The 18,866-nt window shown below is 50.0% G+C and overlaps 2 protein-coding genes across 2 annotated transcripts in view; both read left to right on the top strand.

Annotated features, from left to right (window-relative positions):
* The first annotated feature begins 400 nt into the window (after window positions 1–400).
* COX19 (cytochrome c oxidase assembly factor COX19) lies at window positions 401–2,373 on the top strand. Its single transcript, XM_086760175.1, has 3 exons — window positions 401–591; window positions 730–841; window positions 1,847–2,373. Exons 1-3 carry the CDS (start codon window positions 510–512, stop codon window positions 1,932–1,934), a joined length of 282 nt encoding a protein of 93 aa, XP_086616301.1. The 5' UTR covers window positions 401–509; the 3' UTR covers window positions 1,935–2,373.
* Window positions 2,374–15,533: 13,160 nt separating this feature from the next.
* ADAP1 (ArfGAP with dual PH domains 1) overlaps window positions 15,534–18,866 on the top strand; it is a 57,055-nt gene continuing 53,722 nt past the window's right edge. The window contains exon 1 of the mRNA XM_086759648.1: window positions 15,534–15,845. Coding sequence (XP_086615774.1) covers window positions 15,761–15,845 — 85 coding nt within the window. The 5' untranslated portion in view covers window positions 15,534–15,760. The remainder of the gene's footprint in view (window positions 15,846–18,866) is intronic.

An 18,866-nucleotide genomic window follows, 5' to 3' on the forward strand; every position in this document is an offset into this window, starting at 1 on the left:
AGGGCAAACCATTTTTCCCCGCTGCTCTACAGGCAGGCTGCCCGCGACACTCTCACCCTTCCCCTTGCGGGACTCTGGAGGTGAATTAGCAAAATAAAATGGCTTTTACGAGAAGAAATCGTTTTATTTCGCAGGGGCTGACCCAGCCCCCGACGCGGGGAACGCCACCAGCCCGGCCCCAGCCAACATGGCGGACAGCGGCGGCGTCTCCATGGTGACTGCGGCAGTGACGTCACTCTCGCCCCCCGCCCGCGCGGCCCCATGGCGTTGCCGTGGCGGCTCCCCCGCGGAACCTCCCGCGGGAGCGAGGCGCTCCGGTTGCCGCAGCAACCTTCACGCTATGCCGGCGTGGGCCCGCCCCCTCCGCGGAGCCGTGATGGTCACGTGTTCCGCTCGATGCGCTCGGCGCTCGCGGGAGCTGGCGGCGCTCGGTGTTCGGCTCCCCCCGGCGGCCGGTGTGTGACCGGAGGGACCCGCGGCCCGGCCGGGCTCTGACCCCCACCGGCAACATGTCCACCGCTATGAACTTCGGCAGCAAGAGCTTCAAACCGCGGCCGCCGGACAAGGGCGCCTTCCCGCTGGATCACTTCGGTGCGGTAACGCGGGCCTGGCCTCCCCGTGGCCTAGCGCCCGGCCTGCCCCCGCCTCCCCTCGGCTCTCAGGGGGACGCGGGCCCCGGGGCCGCCGCCCGAGCCCGGCGGTAGCGCGGCCCTCGCTGTCTCTTTGCAGGGGAGTGCAGCGCCTTCAAGGAGCGGTTCATGGAGTGCCTCCGCGACAGCGGCTACGAGAGCAGTGCGTGCCGGCAGCGCGCCATGGCCTACCTGGAGTGCCGCATGGAGAGGCAAGCGGTGCCCCGGGCAGCCGGGGCCGCCTGGGCCCTGCACGGCCCAGTCCGGTGGCGGCGGGGGGTGGGGCTGAGGGGCAGCCGGGTGGTCCCCGGAGTGGGAAAGTAGCGGGGGTCCCTTTGCGAGGAAGGGAAGGGAACCCGCCGTGGAGAAGTTCATGCGGGAAGCTTGTGTCCTTGTAAGAAAGAGGTGTCCGTTGTGGCCTCGGCGCTTTCCTTGGCTTATGTTTTTGATGTGGTGTGGGTATCCAGCCTGAAGGGTGGGGTAACTGCGAGACCTGGCACACGTCCACTGTGCACAGCTGTTGTTCTCAAGATGAAGTTTTGGTTTGCTTTTTTTTTTTCTTCCCTAGGTATGGTTACAAGTTAAAAGTTTAGTTTGTTCCTCAGTTCAAGTGAAAAAAAGTGTCAGTGGTGGGTTTCCAGGGATGTTTCCAGTCTTGCATTGCTTTGCAGTGCTTTCTGCCCAGTGGCGAGTCAGGGAGCTCACTGGGAAATACACAAAGGGCATTACAAAGTGTGCTTAAATACAGGGGCACTGGCATACACTGCGTGGGCTGGGGGTGAGGAAGGCTGCCAATCAAACAACTGTTTGAAAATCCCCACAGCAAAGTATAGTGGCACCACAGATGCTGTTCTAAACCACATCCACTTAAAAATCTCATAAGTGGCACGGGTAGAATTTTAGGAAGCTCTTATGCAGTCTGTTAATTAGAGATAACCAAGAGTCAGGTCAGTTTCTGAGGAAACTCTTACTCAATATCTAATGCCAGGAAACAACACATTTAGTTGGAAAACTGCTGTTAAGAAAAAAGTATCCCTGAATGTTGCTTTCCCAAAACTGAGGTTTCCAAGCCTTTGCCAAGTGGCAGTCATTCTGTATGGACACCTTGGATTTCTTTACAGTAAATAATATTAAATGAATTGGAAAATGTTGCTGTTCTCTAGGTTATAGGCTGTGTTCTGCATAATTATTTTGTTGTTTTGTTGTTTTTAACTTAGGCAACTTATGGCTAACGAACCACTGGAAAAACTGGGATTTAAAGATCTGATGGATGAGAAACCAGAAGCAAAACCTGAGAAGTTGTAATGAAGAAAGACAACTTCACTCCTCATGTATGGAAAGCATAACTCTGAGTGTAGTACATATTGTACGTTCTGTTCATATTGCAATAGGAAGTGTTTCCCAAAGGAACCTTTTTCCAAAGTTTAATTTTCCTAAAATGAATTTTTTTAAAAAATGAGCAAAAGTACTGCCTTTGTCTACTTTCCTCAAGTATTTAAATCTTTTAAAATTTCTCTAGCTAGCTCTTAAAGATCTATAAGAATATTTTGCCTGGGAGGAAACAATTATTCCCTGAAGCGTTCTCCATGTCTCTGTAAGGACAGTGAATTCTTATTTTAAAAAGACAAAAAAACCCTCCTTTACTGTGTAAATCTTGAACTGTAGATTGATCTTAGGCAGGTATTACTAATATGCTTACAGCAATTACTTGTCAGGTGGAAATAAAGCTATTGTGGTTCTTGCATATTGCTTCTTATTAAATCCTGATACTAATCCCCAGTTTTGGGGTGATCTCACCCTGCTATAGAAAACACTTGGGTACTAGGGTGAAGTTTTTTCAATCTTTTAACCTTCATCATTTTTGGGAGAGTCTTTCTAGTTCCAGACACCAGTCAGGAGGTGATTCTGTTTTTACTTACCATGCCAACTGTGTTGACCTAACTTTATTTCATCATTTAGCTGGGAATCTTTCATTATGGATGTATTCATTTCTCCAAGTAGAGCTGCCATATGTTGGTTTTTTTTTTTTTCTGTGTCTTTATGGTGAAATCAGTGTGGACACAGGAATGGTATTTATTTGTGTTCAAAGTAACCGTGAACTGGAGTTCACAGTTATATACGGTGATAAACACGTTTGTATATACACAGTCTCTATATATAAACATGACTGGACAATTTTATTGGTTTAAAACCAAATGTTTTATATTAAAAAACAGAGCAGATAGAAAGTTAGATGTCTAAGAAATACAGTATTTAATTCCAAAACATGTAGCTGCAGCCCCTGCATTGAGAAGGTAATGCAGCGGGCCATGCGGTAGATGTGCAATCAGGTCTGAGTGTGTCTTTAGGGTCCCTGACAGGCGTTTGTGCAACTTAGCATGGATTATCAGAGCCAGTGGTATTTCTCTCTCATATACTAATGCAAATGAGTCTGTCTTAATTAATACAAAATAATTTGGCCTGTTAGCTCCTTAGAATTTTTTTCAAGCAGACGATGAATTTGTAAATATTCTGAATTTTTTTTTTAAACCCAGTGAATAATTTCTCTGTGTATCTGGCTCTCAAACCAGGGTCAAGGCCTGCAGACAGTGATAACACGTGCTGTTTGCCAAGGCAGTTCTCCTGCACTTTCTCCTTTATTTGTTGTCCTCTCTTTAATACATCTCACCCTTCCTGCTGTCTTCTGTTATTCCTTTTGCTTCTGCTTCTCTCCACTGTGCATCTGTTCACACAGAGATCCAGGAAAGGGTAAAAGAACATTTTCTGCTCTTCATATTGATGATTGGAGCTGGGCTTTATATTGTTGTGAGGGTCTAATCTGATTGAGCAGAGCGCAGATAGTTCAGAGCAGGTCCCTGTTTGAAAAGAACGTTCACTTGCTGCTGCATATTTTTATTCTACTTCATTCTACTGTTTAAATTATATCCTTTGGCGAGATGAGTACATTTATAGAAGAGAAAGCAGAGATTTTATTGCTGAAACAGATATTAAAAGACTTTATATTAAACCACTGAACAAGAGCTTTATTTTGGTGATACCGAGTAGGAATTATTAAAATAATCTCCAGCATCTTCAGAAGAAAGAAATCAAATTTCATGCTTCTGTGCTCCCTGAATATTATAAGGTGAAGCGAATCCCTGGTAGGTATGAAAGAACTCACCAGTGGTGGTGGAGTAATCCGGGCTGTTATCAGTGCTGGTTTCATCTTTTGGATGTTACTCTGCACTGTTGTTTGGCCAAACAGGTACTTTGTGAGTTAGATGCGTGTTTTCTCCTGAGACAGTTGATGCCACCTCTCTCCTCCAGATTATTACAGAGTGAAAGAGGTGAAATTTTTGAAGTCTTGAGTGACTGAATTGTGATTGTTGAGCTGGGGTGATAGTTGCTGTTTAAATGAACTGTCTGAGATTACACCCTTAAGGAGGAGCCGCTAGGAACTCTCTTTGTTTATAGTGACTGAGGCCAAATTTTGGACCTGCTGCAGGAGAGGTGGTGAAGGAAAAAAGCAATTTAGAAAAACATTCTGGCATGCTGAAGTGAACAGTGCTCTGTGCCACTTGTAGGCCTGGGGTCCTCCTGTAGGATCGCAATGGTGTAGCCAGCAGCACCCTGCCTTGCACAGGTGTGACCGTGGTGCTCAGCCACCGCTTCGTCCTTCACAAAATAACTGCAGAAATAGTAATTGCCACACTAATAGGGAGTGCTGGGGTGAGAGCGTTGCACCTTTCACCAGCCTGGAGAAGATAACCTCATCCTGTCCAGATCCATGGGTACGTTTCATCCTGCCTCCCAGCACCGTGAGTGTCAGCTTCACAGCACTGTCCCCTCCTTGCCAGGACAAGAAAAGGGCTGTGAATGGATAGCTGTAAACCCAGGGAACTGGCAGAGGCGTGTATTTCCTGGCTGTAAGGCGTTAGCTGGAGAAGAGAGTGTGTTTAGTGAAGCTTTAAGGTGAGCTCAAAGCTGGTGAGAGCCATCAGTTGATCTTGATTTAATGCCTCTGGAAGCGGTGGAAAAACAGGCCATTAATGAACACCGAGCCCGGGGTCAAACAATTTTCCCAGCTTGCTCTATGAGACAAGTCCTGCAACACCAGAGTCATCTGGGAGAAGTCCCAGAATGCTCCTCAATTTATTCCTGCCAACATAATACAGATCGTTAACTAAAGCCTTTCCATATAAATGTCTTTATTTTAGCCTTGCTTGTGGGATCCTGGTTTTTGCTCCTTTAAAATGACAACAGTGTCTAAGCAAAAGGAAAGCTGTGAGTTTGTAGTTCTCTTTCCTGTTACCCTACCAAGGAGGAACCTCTCCAGAAGCCTGATACCAAGTTGGGAAAATCTGTTCTGAAAAGGCCGGGTTGAAGCGTGGGGGAGGCAGTTTGTCAGGGGCGCTGATTTCTTTATGGAGCTGTTTGGAGTTGATGAGCTGCTCTGCTGCGTGTGGCACCAGGAGCAAGGTAAGTCCCACACAAGTGCATTAATCTTCATGTGAGGAACCTGCCTGTGTGCTGCCGTGAAGCGCCAGCTGCTGACAGACCCTGGGAGTTGGAGAAACGCAAACAGTTGCAAAACAAGGTTTGGCTCGGATTGATTTACGTACAAAGTGCCAGCCTGGATGTAATTGTACAGGTGTGGAAGGGATAGCCTGAAGCAGGAGGAAGTGTTGACTGTGCTGGAGTGAAGGTCTGTGCAAGCTGTTAACACAAGAATAGAAATCAATAAGTGAGGGGGCTGTAATCATATTTTCTGTCACTTCTCTTCAGCAAAACCTTGTTTATACCGTAACTCCCTGCACCCTCCTGCTTGGGATCCTGTCTCAGGGAGTCCCCAGGGGGCTCGGGGTCAGCAGAGCTTTGCATGTTGGCGCTTGGGAGAGCCTTGCCCGCACAGTCCCCATTTCTTTGCTCAGATTAGAATCCATTCAACCGCAAAGAGCTTAACCTTGATCATGGCAGTTATTTACAGAAAGAACATTGCTGCAAGCCAACCCTTGTTAATGTCTTCCTGGGAGACCTCGAGCTCTAGGTGTATGTATCTCTGCAAACAACCGCAATGACCTGCAGAACAAGGAAGAAACGGTTTAATAAACATTTCCAGGGCTCTGAGTGTTCTTTCATAGAAAAGCCTGTACAAAGCCTCTTATGCTTGCACTGGAAGTGGGCCATGGTCCAAAGTCCTCTGCAGGAGCACAATGAGCCTGTGCCTCTGTGCTCAGGAAGAATTGTTGCTGCAGCTGCCATCTGGAAGTGGGATACCTGCTGGAGCAGAAGGGTTGCATGTGTGGGCACCTGTAAGGTGAATGTTCGGACTGTGCACATAGTTACCCGCAGGCAAAGGGTGTAGCCAGCTGACCTTCACGCTTGGTCTGCCCCTGAATCCTCTGGTAAAGCATTCTCCCTAATTTTTTCTGCCTGCTTCAAGGCCACAGATGTCCTTGCTGCTGGGCATTACACTTACAGTGAGTCGTCACCCACTTGGTTTCCTCTGGAGACCACAGAGTTGCTGGCCTTTGCTGGTGATTAATTGCTAAAATCACTTTCACTTACTGCTGCTTTTGTAGGTTCAGCTTAACCAGTGCTAACACTGGGAGGAAACTGGATTGTTTAGAGCACCTCTTTGAATTTCATCCTGTTGTTATCTCACTCCAAGCAGGCCTGGAGAGCACTGGGAGGCAATGCTTTTTCCACAAAGCTGCTGTAACTAAACCTGGAGTGCTGCACTCGGCAGTTAAGGGTCAGGAAATACCGTGGGCGGGCTACGAGAGAAGGAGCAGCCTGCTCCCTCTACAAAGTGTCTGTAGCATCACTTTGTGCTGTAGGCTCTGAAAAGTGCCTTGGGTGTTCTGGTTCCACTGGAGAGCAGTGTGTTTCTACATTTCTAATCCCTGATTCCTGGGAAGGGAATGATGCTTCTGTTAGTGCGCGAGAGCACGGTCTTTTCTGGTAGTGTATCCAGAGACCCCGAAGGACTTCAGTTACTTTTCTGTCTGGAATAGATCCCTTCTGGAAGAGATCCTCCTGCTAAACTGGATATGTGGCATATTATTGTGTCAGGTTTCCTACAAAAATCAAAGGTCTAACTCAGATTAATTTTAAAAAAGACTGTTTGGAAGGGCACATGCAAGGGTCTATTTCTCCTTCCAGGACATTTGAATGGAAATTGGATGTCTGATTGATTTTATCCTGGTTCTTTTTTTTTTCTTTTAATGATTCTACTTCTGTGAATAGCTGGCAGTACTGCATTTCCATCAGGATGCAGCAGACTTTCTAGCTTACAGATTTCAAGACAAAATGCCTTCCTTCTTGAATGAAGGTGCCATATGGCTTGAAATGCATAATTGATCACTGCTCAAAATAGAAGCTTCATAGAAAGTCACCTAGAAGTCCAATGCTTGTGTGCAGAGGACATGATAGACCTTGATGCGTATTTTGTTCCCTGGCACTGATGATGATATGGGAACAGGTTTTTATGGCTCTTCCTAGAGGTTCTGATGCTTGTGCTCCCTCTCTAGTGCTGCACAGACTGTTTCACCACTGGATTGTTTATTCCCATTGTTCCAGGAGATCTTGGGACTTAGATTAGCAGTTGCATCAGTCTTATGCTTTCTGATTCCTACTGGGCTTGGCTGGATGAAAACCACCCCAGAGAAGCCTGGCATTCACCATATAGCCCAGCAAAGGCCACGGTTCTCTCTGTGAGTGTGAAACAGTTCCAGTGCGTCAAATTTGGTGGGTTGGATCCAGCTCTTTATGTCCCATGCTTCCCCACCTCCGGTAGGACGTGTAGCTGTCTGCATGAGCAGTCTTTCCAGCTCCCACACAGAGGAAGGCGGGTTCCCACTGGTGTGGGAGGGATGCTGGTGTGATGCTGTGTGCTGCAGCCTACTTAGAGGAGCAATCTGCTCTTAAGCTGCAGGGGGCTTTTCCCTCTGGGTTGCTCTGACAGCCCCATGGTAGCATGGCTTTTTAGATGGTCAAAAAGATTTCACCATCCAGAGGAAGCCAGGTTTTGGGCAAGCAGACACAAATGGGGAAAAAATTCCTGCTGACACTCAGGCATTGCACAGAAGCTGAAAAATCAGATCAGTGGTGAGAAAATTGCTGGTAACTCAGGATGCTGAGCCAAGCAGGAGCAAACCCCCCACTGATAAATGAGCCTTCACATCCCCATGAGCAAGTGCCAAACAGGAAATCCCAGGGGTGTAAGGAGGCTGGTTGCTTTCATCGCTGGGGTTGCCTCGCTCGGCTTTTGCTCTTTAGCGTGGACGTGGGAGTTAAGGCTGTGCTGACTTCAGCCCATGGGTTTAGCAGGCTGTCTTTAACCCCTCGTCCTCACCACCCATCGCTGCGACCCAGCCCTTACAGAGCACACGCTTCAGGGTGTGCCTGTTGTTTGGCACATCTTCCGTGTGCATGTGCATGCTCGGAGCGGTTGCTAAGGCAGCATAAGTCTGTCCCCCTCTGTGCACTCAAATTTCTGTCTGATCTAGAGGTATACACGTACCGGATCCATGCGGCCCCATCCCAGACCAGTATCTGCATGGGAGAGCACAGGTGATGCCGCAGATCAGAAGTTAACAGCCTCTGTGCACAGACATCAGCATAATTGGTACCGATGACCAGAGTGGGTTTCAGTCCAGTTCCCCTCTCCCCAGCTTGTGTTGTGGAAAAGAGGGACTGGCCACTGCCACCTCCTAGGACACAGCACGGAGGTGAACATCTCTGGCACGAGATGCATCCTGGCCTCCTCGGGCGGGGAGATGCTCAGCGTGCGCAAGTGCAGCGTGGAGATGAAATCAGAACCAGGTCACTGCAGGCGATGCGAAATGTGCGAGCTCTGGTCAAAGGCACAGAAATGCTGAGTTCACCGGCTGCTGAAAAAGAACCAGGTGGGCAAAAAATGAGAACGTGTCTAGAACATCTACCTCCATCCTTTCAGCTTGCACGGCGGGACACTTGCAGGTGTGGTGGTGCCGACTAGAAAGACTCATTTGAGCAGAGAGATGTCTGAATTGATGGCTTTATTTCAGCTTATTTTAGCAAGTGTTAGGCAGGGGAGGTGATGTTTATCACTGAAACCGGAGCTGGCTCGTCCTTTAGATCACAGCTCTAATCGGTTGGACTGACTTGGACGGTAAATCACTTCAGCAGCACTAATAACACTGAGTGATGGGTGTAGTAAACCCTCTACTGCAGCAATAACCTGGTCTTGCTGGTTCTTTGACTCAGGTTGGTGCTTCTGCGCTGGTTTGTTTATTAAAACTCCTTCACAAAAGTCACCTGGGTGGCTGCTCCATCTCAGCCATGGAAATGGCTGTTACCTTGCCATTCCCCAACCTGGCTTGGGCTCTTTTTATAGCCTGCTATAAAATTGTTTATTTTTGCACCTGTTTATAAAAGCTTTTCGTCCACAGGGGTCTCATGATGTTGTTTTCATGGCTTCTGGAGCAGGGCTGCTCTGTTGTTGCTAGAAATAATTGCTGTTAATTAATTCTTTGCTGATTTTTCTTTGGCAAAGCATATGGAAATAAACCAGTAAGTGAGCAGCATGCTCTGTATCTTGATGTTGTGGGAGCTTTTAGGACGTATGCAGTGACATCCAAAAAACCCCATCAGCGGCCAGAGGAATGGTAGGACATGGTCCTCAACTTTCTGTGGGCAAAGTTAGTTGGGAGGAGGCTCAATTACCATCTCCAGCTGTTCAGCAGCTTCCTTCAGGCCATCATTTCTAATCTCTTTCTAGAGAAAAACCACAGCCTTATTTCCGTCTAATGCTTTATTCAAATCACAGCTGAGCAATGTTACAGAAAGTGATGTGGTCTCAGGTGTCTGAGCCGGACCGGCAGCTGAAGGCAGCAGGCTGTGACACAAGACTGATTGCTGGGACCTATAAGTGCACTATTTTCTCTTTTTCTCTGTGACCTTTGAAAATGGCTTGTCTTCTTTCTGAGGGTGTGCTGCAGAGACTTCCAGACCAGAAGTGATCTGCTGGGCTCCAGCTCCTTGCTCTCTGTCCCGTCGTCAATAGCTTCTCCATCATCCTCTTGGCACTGGGTCCCCAGAAGGAGCGGCTGCCAGTTCCCAGGGCCCCCAGAGCAGGCAGCGGTTGGCTGCTCCGGTTCTGTCTCCACCCTGCAACAGGACATCACGCAGTGCAGTCTCCCGCTTGAATGTCTCCAGGCTGTTCCTGGAAGGATGAGCCATTTGAGCCAGGAAGAGATTAAATTATTGGAATTGAGCAAAAGCAATTTCCATGATAAGTGCTTGCCCTGCGGTTTGCATGTCGAACCTGTCCTGCTGCTGTCTCTGGCTCAGACTGAATTGGTGATGGCCCACTCTGAATAACCGCTTGGACTTTTCTGGGAGGAGCTGATACTCTGACGTACAAATCTTTTCACACATCTGTTGGCTTTCGCCATACAGAGCGTCCCCAGGCCTACATCTTTTAATTAATATAAATCAGGAATATGCTAAAAGCAGTGATCTGCCACTGGAGTAGGTGAATTATTGACTTCAGTGCTCTAATTTCATCTTCTCTGAGAGCAGAATGGAGCCTGTCATTAGGCCGCAGAAATCAGCGCAGTTCCGGTTGGGTCCGTGGTAGCTGCCATGCAGCCAATTCCCTCAGCTGCCCTCTCCATGTTGTATTTTACGTCCTATGAAATAGGTTCTGTACAACAGCAGCAGAGCTGTTGCAGCACTTTTTTTCTTGCATTGAGATTTCCCCGTGTGCTGTGGAGCAGGCGTACAAATACCCGACATGCTGAAGCTGTCAGCTATCCCGTCGCTCTCTAGGATGTCTTGGCTCCCAACCACCCCATCAGAGCAGCTGAGCAACCCACGCGAGCGTATGCCGATTCCCACCCCAGCCCATCGCTGCAGCGAGCCTGGCCGGGGTGTGGGGAGACAGGAAACAGAAAGGATGTCCTGAGCACACGATGGGCAGGCTCAGAAAAGCTCCTTTCCTTTTCGTGGCAGCACAGCTGTGAGAGAGCCGTTCTCAGCTCCAAGGTGTTGCGGAAGCCTGAAAAATAGTGTTTACGTCAATGAGCTGAGAGATTTTGCTCTGCATCACCTTCTTGTCCTCGCTCTCCCCATTTCTTCTCCCTTGCAGAGGATCTCTGTGGCCTGGTGCGCACAATGTTACCGGCACAGCTGTTAAATGATGGGAGTAAAGGACTCCCCTTTTTTCACTCCGGTGACACTGGGCTTTGCAGCAGAGTTAGCCGCTATGCAAATGTAATGAAACCCTGACGCGCAAATTCCTCCACAGCGAGGCACTTTTAGAGTTGTGCGATGCCGTATCGTCTTTGAGGGCCAGCGCAGGTGCAGAGCAGCTCTGCAGGCAGAGGAGGTCACTCTGTTATTTCTGCGCCCTCATTTTCTCTTGCATCGTCCCCTTCCGTTTGACCAACACATCCCAGCCACGCAGGTGCAGTGAGCGTGCATTTTCCTGTGCTGCCGGAGAAAAATCCCACAGGGTCCATCAAGCAATTCGGTCAAAATTGGAGAAAGTTGGCATCGGTATTGGATTTTTAATTCAAGAGTTTTTAATTGCCCTGGTCTGAGCTCTCTGCTCTGCAATATTCCTCCCTCCCAGCTGCAGCCACTCTTGATTTAACTGGATAACGCAGAAAATAGGATTATTTTTTTTTTAAAGAAAAACCTCTAGGATTTAAGTTTCTTTTTTTTTTTAAGGTTTTTTTTTTTACTTTTGAACAGGAAACCATACTACAACGGAAACTAGCTGCTTTAGCACGGGTGCGGGTGGCCAGTGCTGTGGCTCGTTCACACAAAGCTCCAGCTGCAAGAGCTGCCTCCCCTACGGCGCTGAAGAAGCCGAAGGGATCCAGCCTGGCGCATCTACTACTCCAGAGAGTTTTGCTTGAATGCAGTTGCCGTGGCATGAATTATTGATATTTCTGGTAGGGTTTGCTGTTCACGCAGGAATTCATAATGTTTCCCGATGTGGCGCTGTGAGTGCGTTCCTGGGTCGCATAAGGGGTTGAGTTTAACACCCTTTTACTCGCACGATTGTGACATTGATTTGGCCGTTTCAGGGCTGGGGCTGCAAAATTAACTCAGTAACAGTGTCAACAGCTCTTTCGTAACAAAACAAGGCAATCCCGGGGTGAAAGGAGCTAACATGGAGGGCCAAGGAGAAGACATGGTTATGTCTGTGGATTTTCAGGGCGTCACCAGAAAGATGGTGAAAAGGTTTCCAGGAATTTCTGAGCATCCTTTGCCCTCACCTTGCAGTCTGGCATTTCCAGAGGCTGCCCTTGCTGCCACTGCGCTTCACAGCTCGGGAGATAGCATTGTTAACGTCCGTTTCTAAGGCAACAACCTTGCCATTTAGAAAAGACTGAGTTAAAAGTGTGCGTGTTTACAAACAAATGCATTTTACACACAAATATATAAATATTTATATAGATCTGCATATAAATTTATATCAGACTTAACAAGTGACTTAGCAGTGGAGAGACAGAAACGGTCTGAATGAGGGTGATGTATTGACAGCGACAACCAGTCTCCAGAGAGTTTGGCCAGAGACTTTGCAAGAGGTAGGAGCAAATTCATTAAGTGTTCCCTGACAGGTTGTACTCACAGGCAAAACATGGGAAAAAGCCCAGATGAGGTGTTGGCACAGGCGGGAGGAGGACAAGCCTGAGCAGCGATGCCCATCGGCCCCCTGCAAGCCTCCGCCACCCTGCCAGGGCAACCTTCGCCCTTTACCCCGTGTGGGATGGTAAACTCTGAACCTATCCCTGCTCTGCGCCAGAAATCACAATCCATAGGAGCCAATGTCCATCAGGAGAGCCTCACTGCCTGCCCTGGATCAACACTGTGCCGAACCACACTGGAGCAATACTCAAGCTCTTAACTTTGGATGAACCAGGAGTAAATCTATGGAAATACCCTTGTACATGTAAGATTGAATCGAGCCTTTGATTTTCCACTGAACAGAAGTTTATAGAACCATAGAATCATAGAACGGTTAGAGTTGGAAGGGACCTTCAAAGGTCATCTAGTCCAACCCCCCTGCAAGGAGCAGGGACATCCCTGACTAGATCAGGTTGCTCAGAGCCTCATCCAGCCTGGCCTTGAACGTTTCCGGGGATGGGGCCTCCACCACCTCTCTGGGCAACCTGTTCCAGTGTTCTACAACTCGCATTGTAAAAAATTTTTTTGGAATATCCAATCTAAATCTACCCCCCTCTATTTTAAAACCATTACCCCTCGTCCTATTGCAACAGGCCCTACTAAACAGCCTATCCCCATCTTTCTTGTAGGCCCCCTTGAGGTACTGGAAGACCGCTATCAGGTCTCCCCGGAGCCTCCTCTTCTGCAGGCTGAACAGCCCCAACTCTCTCAGCCTGTCCTCATAAGAGAGGTGCTCCAGCCCTTTCATCATCTTTGTGGCCCTCCTCTGGACCTTCTCCAACTGGTCCATGTCCTTCTTGTGTTGGGGGCTCCAGAACTGGACACAGTACTCCAGGTGGGGTCTCACCAGGGCAGAGTAGAGGGGGAGAATCCCCTCCCTCAACCTGCTGGCCACGCTCCTCTTGATGCAGCCCAAGATGCGGTTGGCCTTCGAGGCCGCAAGGGCACATTGCCGGCTCATGTTGAGCTTCTCGTTCACCAGCACTCCCAAGTCCTTCTCCTCAGGGCTGCTCTCGATCCATTCCCTACCCAGCCTGTATTTGTACCTGGGATTGTCACAACCCAGGTGCAGGACCTTGCATTTGGCCTGGTTGAACTTCATGAGGTTGGCATGGGCCCACCTCTCCAGCCTGTCTAGGTCCCTCTGGATGGCATCCCTACACAGCTTGGTGTCATTGGCAAATTTGCTGAGGGTGCACTCTATCCCACTGTCCATGTCACCAACAAAGATGTTGAACAGGGCCGGGCCCAACACGGACCCCTGAAGGACGCCACTCGTGACCGGTCTCCATTTGGACATTGAGCCGTTGACCACCATTGAATTATCTTCAATTCTGGCTCATTTAGCTCCACATCGCCTCTACCCACGTGGGCTGTTTGTTTCCCGATGTGAAATCTGGAGCAGTAATTACGATGGGACTTAAATACTGAGGATGGCTGCTGATCGACCCTTGCTGGTCCTGCTCTCCCGCTCTGCCTGTCCTTTACGAAATGCTCCCCTCTCGTTGTTGACAACAGGCTCTGTTATATTTGATTTTATTGTGAGATATAAATTTCTGTCTGCAGCCCTGGCTTCCAGCACGCGGAGGAGAGAGAAGGATTGCCTAGCAACCAGCAGAACAAAAAATTAAGAGAATCAATAAGTCTTAATGGAAAGCTAAACAGAGACTTTAAAACCAATCCTCCCAGCCCCTGCCCTCGGTAAGTTCATGATGACGTGCAGCATCCCGCCTATTGTGTGAAGAATTCAGCAAGTGCATATGCTGGAAAAGCTAGAGGACTAGGGCTGGGTTGTGACTGAAGTGCAAACAAAAACCTCACCCAGCTCGGACTTAGGTAAAGCTCTGATCCTGTAAGCGTTTACACCGACAAGCTTGAATACAGCATGGGTTTGGAGGATTAGGGCTAGGACATTGTGCTGGAGCTGTTTTTACCCAGTGGATGTTAGAAGTCAGTGCTCTGCTGCAGGTTGATATTCGTGACCTGGAGATTGAGGTGAGGGCCTGGGTGCAGCAGCTCAAGTTCTCCACAAAAGGACCATGTGTGGTATTATGCCTTGGTTAGCATGGGAACGAGTTTCCAGACATCAGCATCCTGCACGTATAAAACCAGCAGACCCCAGCACGATGTGTGACGCTGCGTAGAGTCAGCAAGGAACAGTCTGATGTCAGTTTAGAATGGTCAAAATTCAACTTGGTTACAGTCACTCGTCTGAGAGCACAAAGGCACAGGTCATTTAGGAAAATTTATTCCAGGCAAGAGGGGCATTGTAAATGTACCAGGCCATGATGCTGCCTGTATTTAAGGGTGTGTGTTATTTTCTCCCTCAAAGCATTCCCTGGAACCTGCTCTCATCCGTGTACATTCGCAGGACCAAGATGGTGATTTGGTTGCGGAAGTTCTCCAGGAGCTACTTGTGCCCTCCTCCTGCAGACGCTGGCACACACCCTGAGCCTCGTGGGGAGCATGAGCGGCGTGACAAGAGATGCATGAGTGGCCTCAGCCCTCAGTCGCAGCAACGCGGCCATGCAACGACATGGGGAAGCCGTGACCCTGCCTCAGAGGTGTCTTCTCCCCCAGTAGTCCCTTGGCACCCTGGAATGGCATGGAAAGCACAGGAAGACACTTGGAGGACTGTCCTGCCATGATGCAGACGTGGAAGGTGGTGGTGATGTGTGCTTGAAAGGACAGGGGTATTTCGCATTTAACTGGTGGGTACCAGATAGATATTTACAAGTACCCCCAAAAGATGCTAGTGCTAAAGTGGTGCCCCAAAAGCACTGCACCTGCCAAGGCGCTCAAGCAGTGAGGCCCCGTCCAGCAAGGGTTGGGCTGCTGCGACCCCCAACCTCCCCGAGGTGAAGACCCCTGGCCCCCACCCTCCCCACTGCGGCACTGGCTCCCACCCCCTGGGCGACAGCATCCCCTCACCGGGCAGGGCGAGGCCAGGGAAGGGGGGGCACGGGCACCCCAAATTAAACCTGGGAGGGGATGGCTGGGGGATAGGGAGCGGGGTGGGGACACCCTGGGGGACTGGGGACACTAGGGGATGGAGACCCGCGGGGAGGGATGGGGACCCCGGGGGGGATGGGATGCCTTGATGGTGGGGGTCCCCCCCCACGGGGCCGGGGCTCCCCGGCGACGAGCGGCCGCTGGAGGTCGCGGGCGAGCGGCGGAGGGAGCCGTCAGCCCCCCGGGGCCCAGCGAAAGGCGGAACCGGCGTCGTGCCCGGGCGGGCGGCTCCGGCTCCGGCTCCGGTAGCGGTAGCAGCGGCGGTGTGGGCGAGGAGGCGTCCAGGACAGAGCCCGCCCCGTCCCGCCGGAGCCGGTCACCTTGCGCGGGGCGAGCGGGGCCGCATGGAGCAGCCCGTGCGCGCCGCCCGCCTCGTCAGCGCCCCCCGCCCCGCGCCATGAAGCTGCCTTAGCCGCGGCGGAGCCCCGCACCGCACCGCACCGCCCGCTGCCCCCATGGCGAAGGAGAGGAGCAGGAAGGCGCTGGTGGAGCTGCTCCAGCGGCGGGGAAACGCGGCCTGCGCCGACTGCGCGGCCCCGGGTAAGGGCTGAGAAGGGGGGCGGGGGGGGGGGCGCGCGGCCCCACCTGCCCGCACAGCACCGCAAGGCTCGGGGGGCTCTGCCCTCTCCGGGAACAGGGGGTGTGCGCCCCCCCCCCACCAGGGTGCGGGATGCGGTGGGGATGCTCCGGGGCAGGGCGGAGGGATGGGGATGCGCTGTGGCGGTACCCGCGTTGCGCCCCCCGCACCCCATCCCCAGCCCCACGTCCTCGCCCGGCCGTGGCAGCGCTGATGTCATCCCCGGCGGGTCCCCGCGGTCTGCAGCGCGGGTGCCGTGAACCCGGCAGCGTGGAGGGAACGTGGAGGGGGGGGGGATGTCCGCCGGCCGTGGGTGCCTGCCTCACTGACGGGGCTGAAAGGTCCGGAGTTCTCTTCGTGCGCAGAGGGAAGAAAATCTGAGACAAGGAGGTCATCCTTGCCCCCCTGGGTGGTGAATTTGGGTCGGGGTGTGAGCGTGGAAAAGCCTTTGCTCTTCCTGAGTGGGGTCTGTATGGTGTGGTGCGCCTGCCTTTGGTAACAACCTTAGAAAATTGCATAGCAAGTAAATTTCCCTTTTTTTTTTTTTTTTTTTTTTAAGAATAAAATCACGGTATAGAAACACCTAAATTAGCTTGGGCAGGATGGCTCTGAAGAGCTGTAGAGAAAGGATGTCCTTTTCAGCCTTTGTCATTCTATAGGTTAAAGAAAACCCAGTTCTTCAACTGAACCTTATTTTTCCAGCTATTGATTTATTTAGGATTTCAAGATCTATTGCATACCACCACCCAGCTCGTACCATTTCCGATGGTTTTATGTCCCTAATCTACATCTTGGGACATTGCAGTTCACTTTCAGATGCCTTATGTCCCCCGGTACCTGGCTGGAAAGGACAAAGAACTTTCTGCATGGTGTGAACCGCTTTGCAGCGCTGCGCTGCTCTGCCTGCTCCCACCCATCTGCTGGCTGTGGTTGCTGTGGAACTGAACCAACCCACCCTTTAGGTATCTTGCTGAGCACAGCTTGGGCTCACCAGATAGGTGTGTATCTAAGTTATTCCTTCCCAGAGAAGATTGTACCAGCCTGGGCCATTTAGGTCAGTGGGGTAATTCTCCCTTCCCCTGTATGTAATGCAAAGGCCCTCTGCAAAATGGGAAGTTTCTCAGCATCAGCAGGACGGAGATGAAGCTGTAGGTGTGTAAAATAGCTCATGTCAGGGAAAGAAGGCTGTTAAAGGCTCCAAGTGGGCTTGTAAAATGACAAAACCCTATTTTGCTTTTGGTGACATTTGCATGGAGAGATGTCTCAGTGAATCTGAAACTCAGATAGGAGAATTTGGGCCAGGGTCGTTTGTAACACAAGATGTGCTATATTAATACCATTCAGCCTCTTTTCTGGACTGTCACAGCACTACTTCCCTGGGACTGGATCTCTGTTCGTCAACCCAATTTCTTTTGTGATCACTTTGCTTCAGTTTCTTCGGCAAACGAGAGCTCCTCACAGTGCTGTAATGTGCTCATCTGCCTGGCAGTGACAATAAACTTGAGATGCCCTGGGCTACTTAACATAAGTTAAGATCTGTAACTTGTGCCTGTAGATAATATGTAAACTATTCAGGCTGAATTTGTTATTCATCCTGGGCAGGTGTAGCAGGGCCAGGTCTGAGATAATGAGATAAGGTGGGATAGGTGTCCAGAGAGCCTCTGGAATGGAGTGCAAGTACGTTCTTTGCTGGGAAATGGGATGCACTGAAAGATAAAGGCGAGGGCTGGATCTGGATGGACAGCTAGACATAGGAATAGTGCCAAAGCAGAGGAAATAAAGCACGAATGAAAGAAGAGGGAGGGTGGGGCATGAGCAGAAGATGAGGAAAGCAGGGCGTACTTGTGCTTTCCCACATGTGTGTATCCTCGTACTGCTGATCTGCTACAGCTGGGGGGGGGAAGCAAAAGGTCAACGTCCCTGATTTATTGTTACTGCTTCTCAGGTGGGCGTTTTCCTTTCTCTGAAATCCCCAGTTAATTCAGGGTCTGTGATAAGAGGTAGCCATTTACCTCAGGGATACTGATAACAAAGAATAGGATGGGTTAGAAATGTAACAGGGGAAAATTCTGTCAGTCACTTTAATGTGTGTATTTGGAAGCCAGCTGTGTTTTCTTTTGCTCTTGGGAGTATTTGTTTCAGAAATCAGCCAGTCAGTGAAAGTTTGGGGATTTTTTTCTTCCCTTTGGGTTGTTTTCTTTTGTTGCTGTTTTGGCATTTGGGTGAGGCTCAGTAGCCATAGCTTGTCCCAGGTGTGACACACTCGTGTGACAAAAGCCTGGGTTCCTGATGCAAAAGAGCTCACAGCTTGGCATCTTTGTGGCTAAGCTGTGACCGTTGAAAAAAAAATCAAATCCCAGGGTGGACCGGGAGCATCGGGGGAGGCAGTGCTTTCCCTCCTAGGCTGTGTAAGTAACTTTGGTTCTGCAGGGTCGTTGCATCTCCTTGGGGAGATCTAGGCAAACCGTGCTGATTAAGTGGCCAGTTCTGGCCCAGCAATGGTGACGGAGGGTTATTTAAGTGACCGAGCCCGGCAAGCAAGGCTGCTGTATTCAAGATGTGTGTTCCCCTGGTTTATGCACTTGCAGCTGGGCGGAACGTGGCATTGAATGTGATGCTCAGGAAGGTCAGATCTGTGTCTTCCCAGCACCAGCATGCATGTCTGGCAGAAAAACCTCTCGTGCAAAAGCAGAGCTTCCGAAAAATCCTCCTGGATTTGGAGGGCATGTCTCAGGTAGGGAGAACAGGCTTATGGCAGCCCTGGCCATGGCAGCTGGGAATGCAGAAGGGATGCTAAAGTAGAAAGTGAAAATTAAAGTGGAAAAAAACCTGAGAGGCTAGATTTTTCACTAGATTGGGGTTTTTTAAGCTTCTAGTTAGGTTTTTATTAATAGTATCTTTACAAAACCTTAATTCTTAGTGAAAGTTTGTTCTGAATAAAAACTGTTTCTGTTGCAAAAATATCATCCATCTATAATGAGTAA

The sequence above is a fragment of the Chlamydotis macqueenii genome, chromosome 15 (genome assembly GCF_036417535.1).
Source record: "Chlamydotis macqueenii isolate bChlMac1 chromosome 15, bChlMac1.mat, whole genome shotgun sequence".
Lineage (NCBI taxonomy): Eukaryota > Metazoa > Chordata > Aves > Otidiformes > Otididae > Chlamydotis > Chlamydotis macqueenii.

Bases quoted from the DNA above. Each gene is read 5' to 3' on its own strand.
- COX19 (XM_086760175.1), top strand. From the start codon at position 510: ATGTCCACCGCTATGAACTTCGGCAGCAAGAGCTTCAAACCGCGGCCG. The intron at 592-729 runs GTGCGGTAACGC...GTCTCTTTGCAG, and splicing joins CTTCCCGCTGGATCACTTCG to GGGAGTGCAGCGCCTTCAAG. The intron at 842-1,846 runs GCAAGCGGTGCC...TTTTTAACTTAG, and splicing joins CTGGAGTGCCGCATGGAGAG to GCAACTTATGGCTAACGAAC.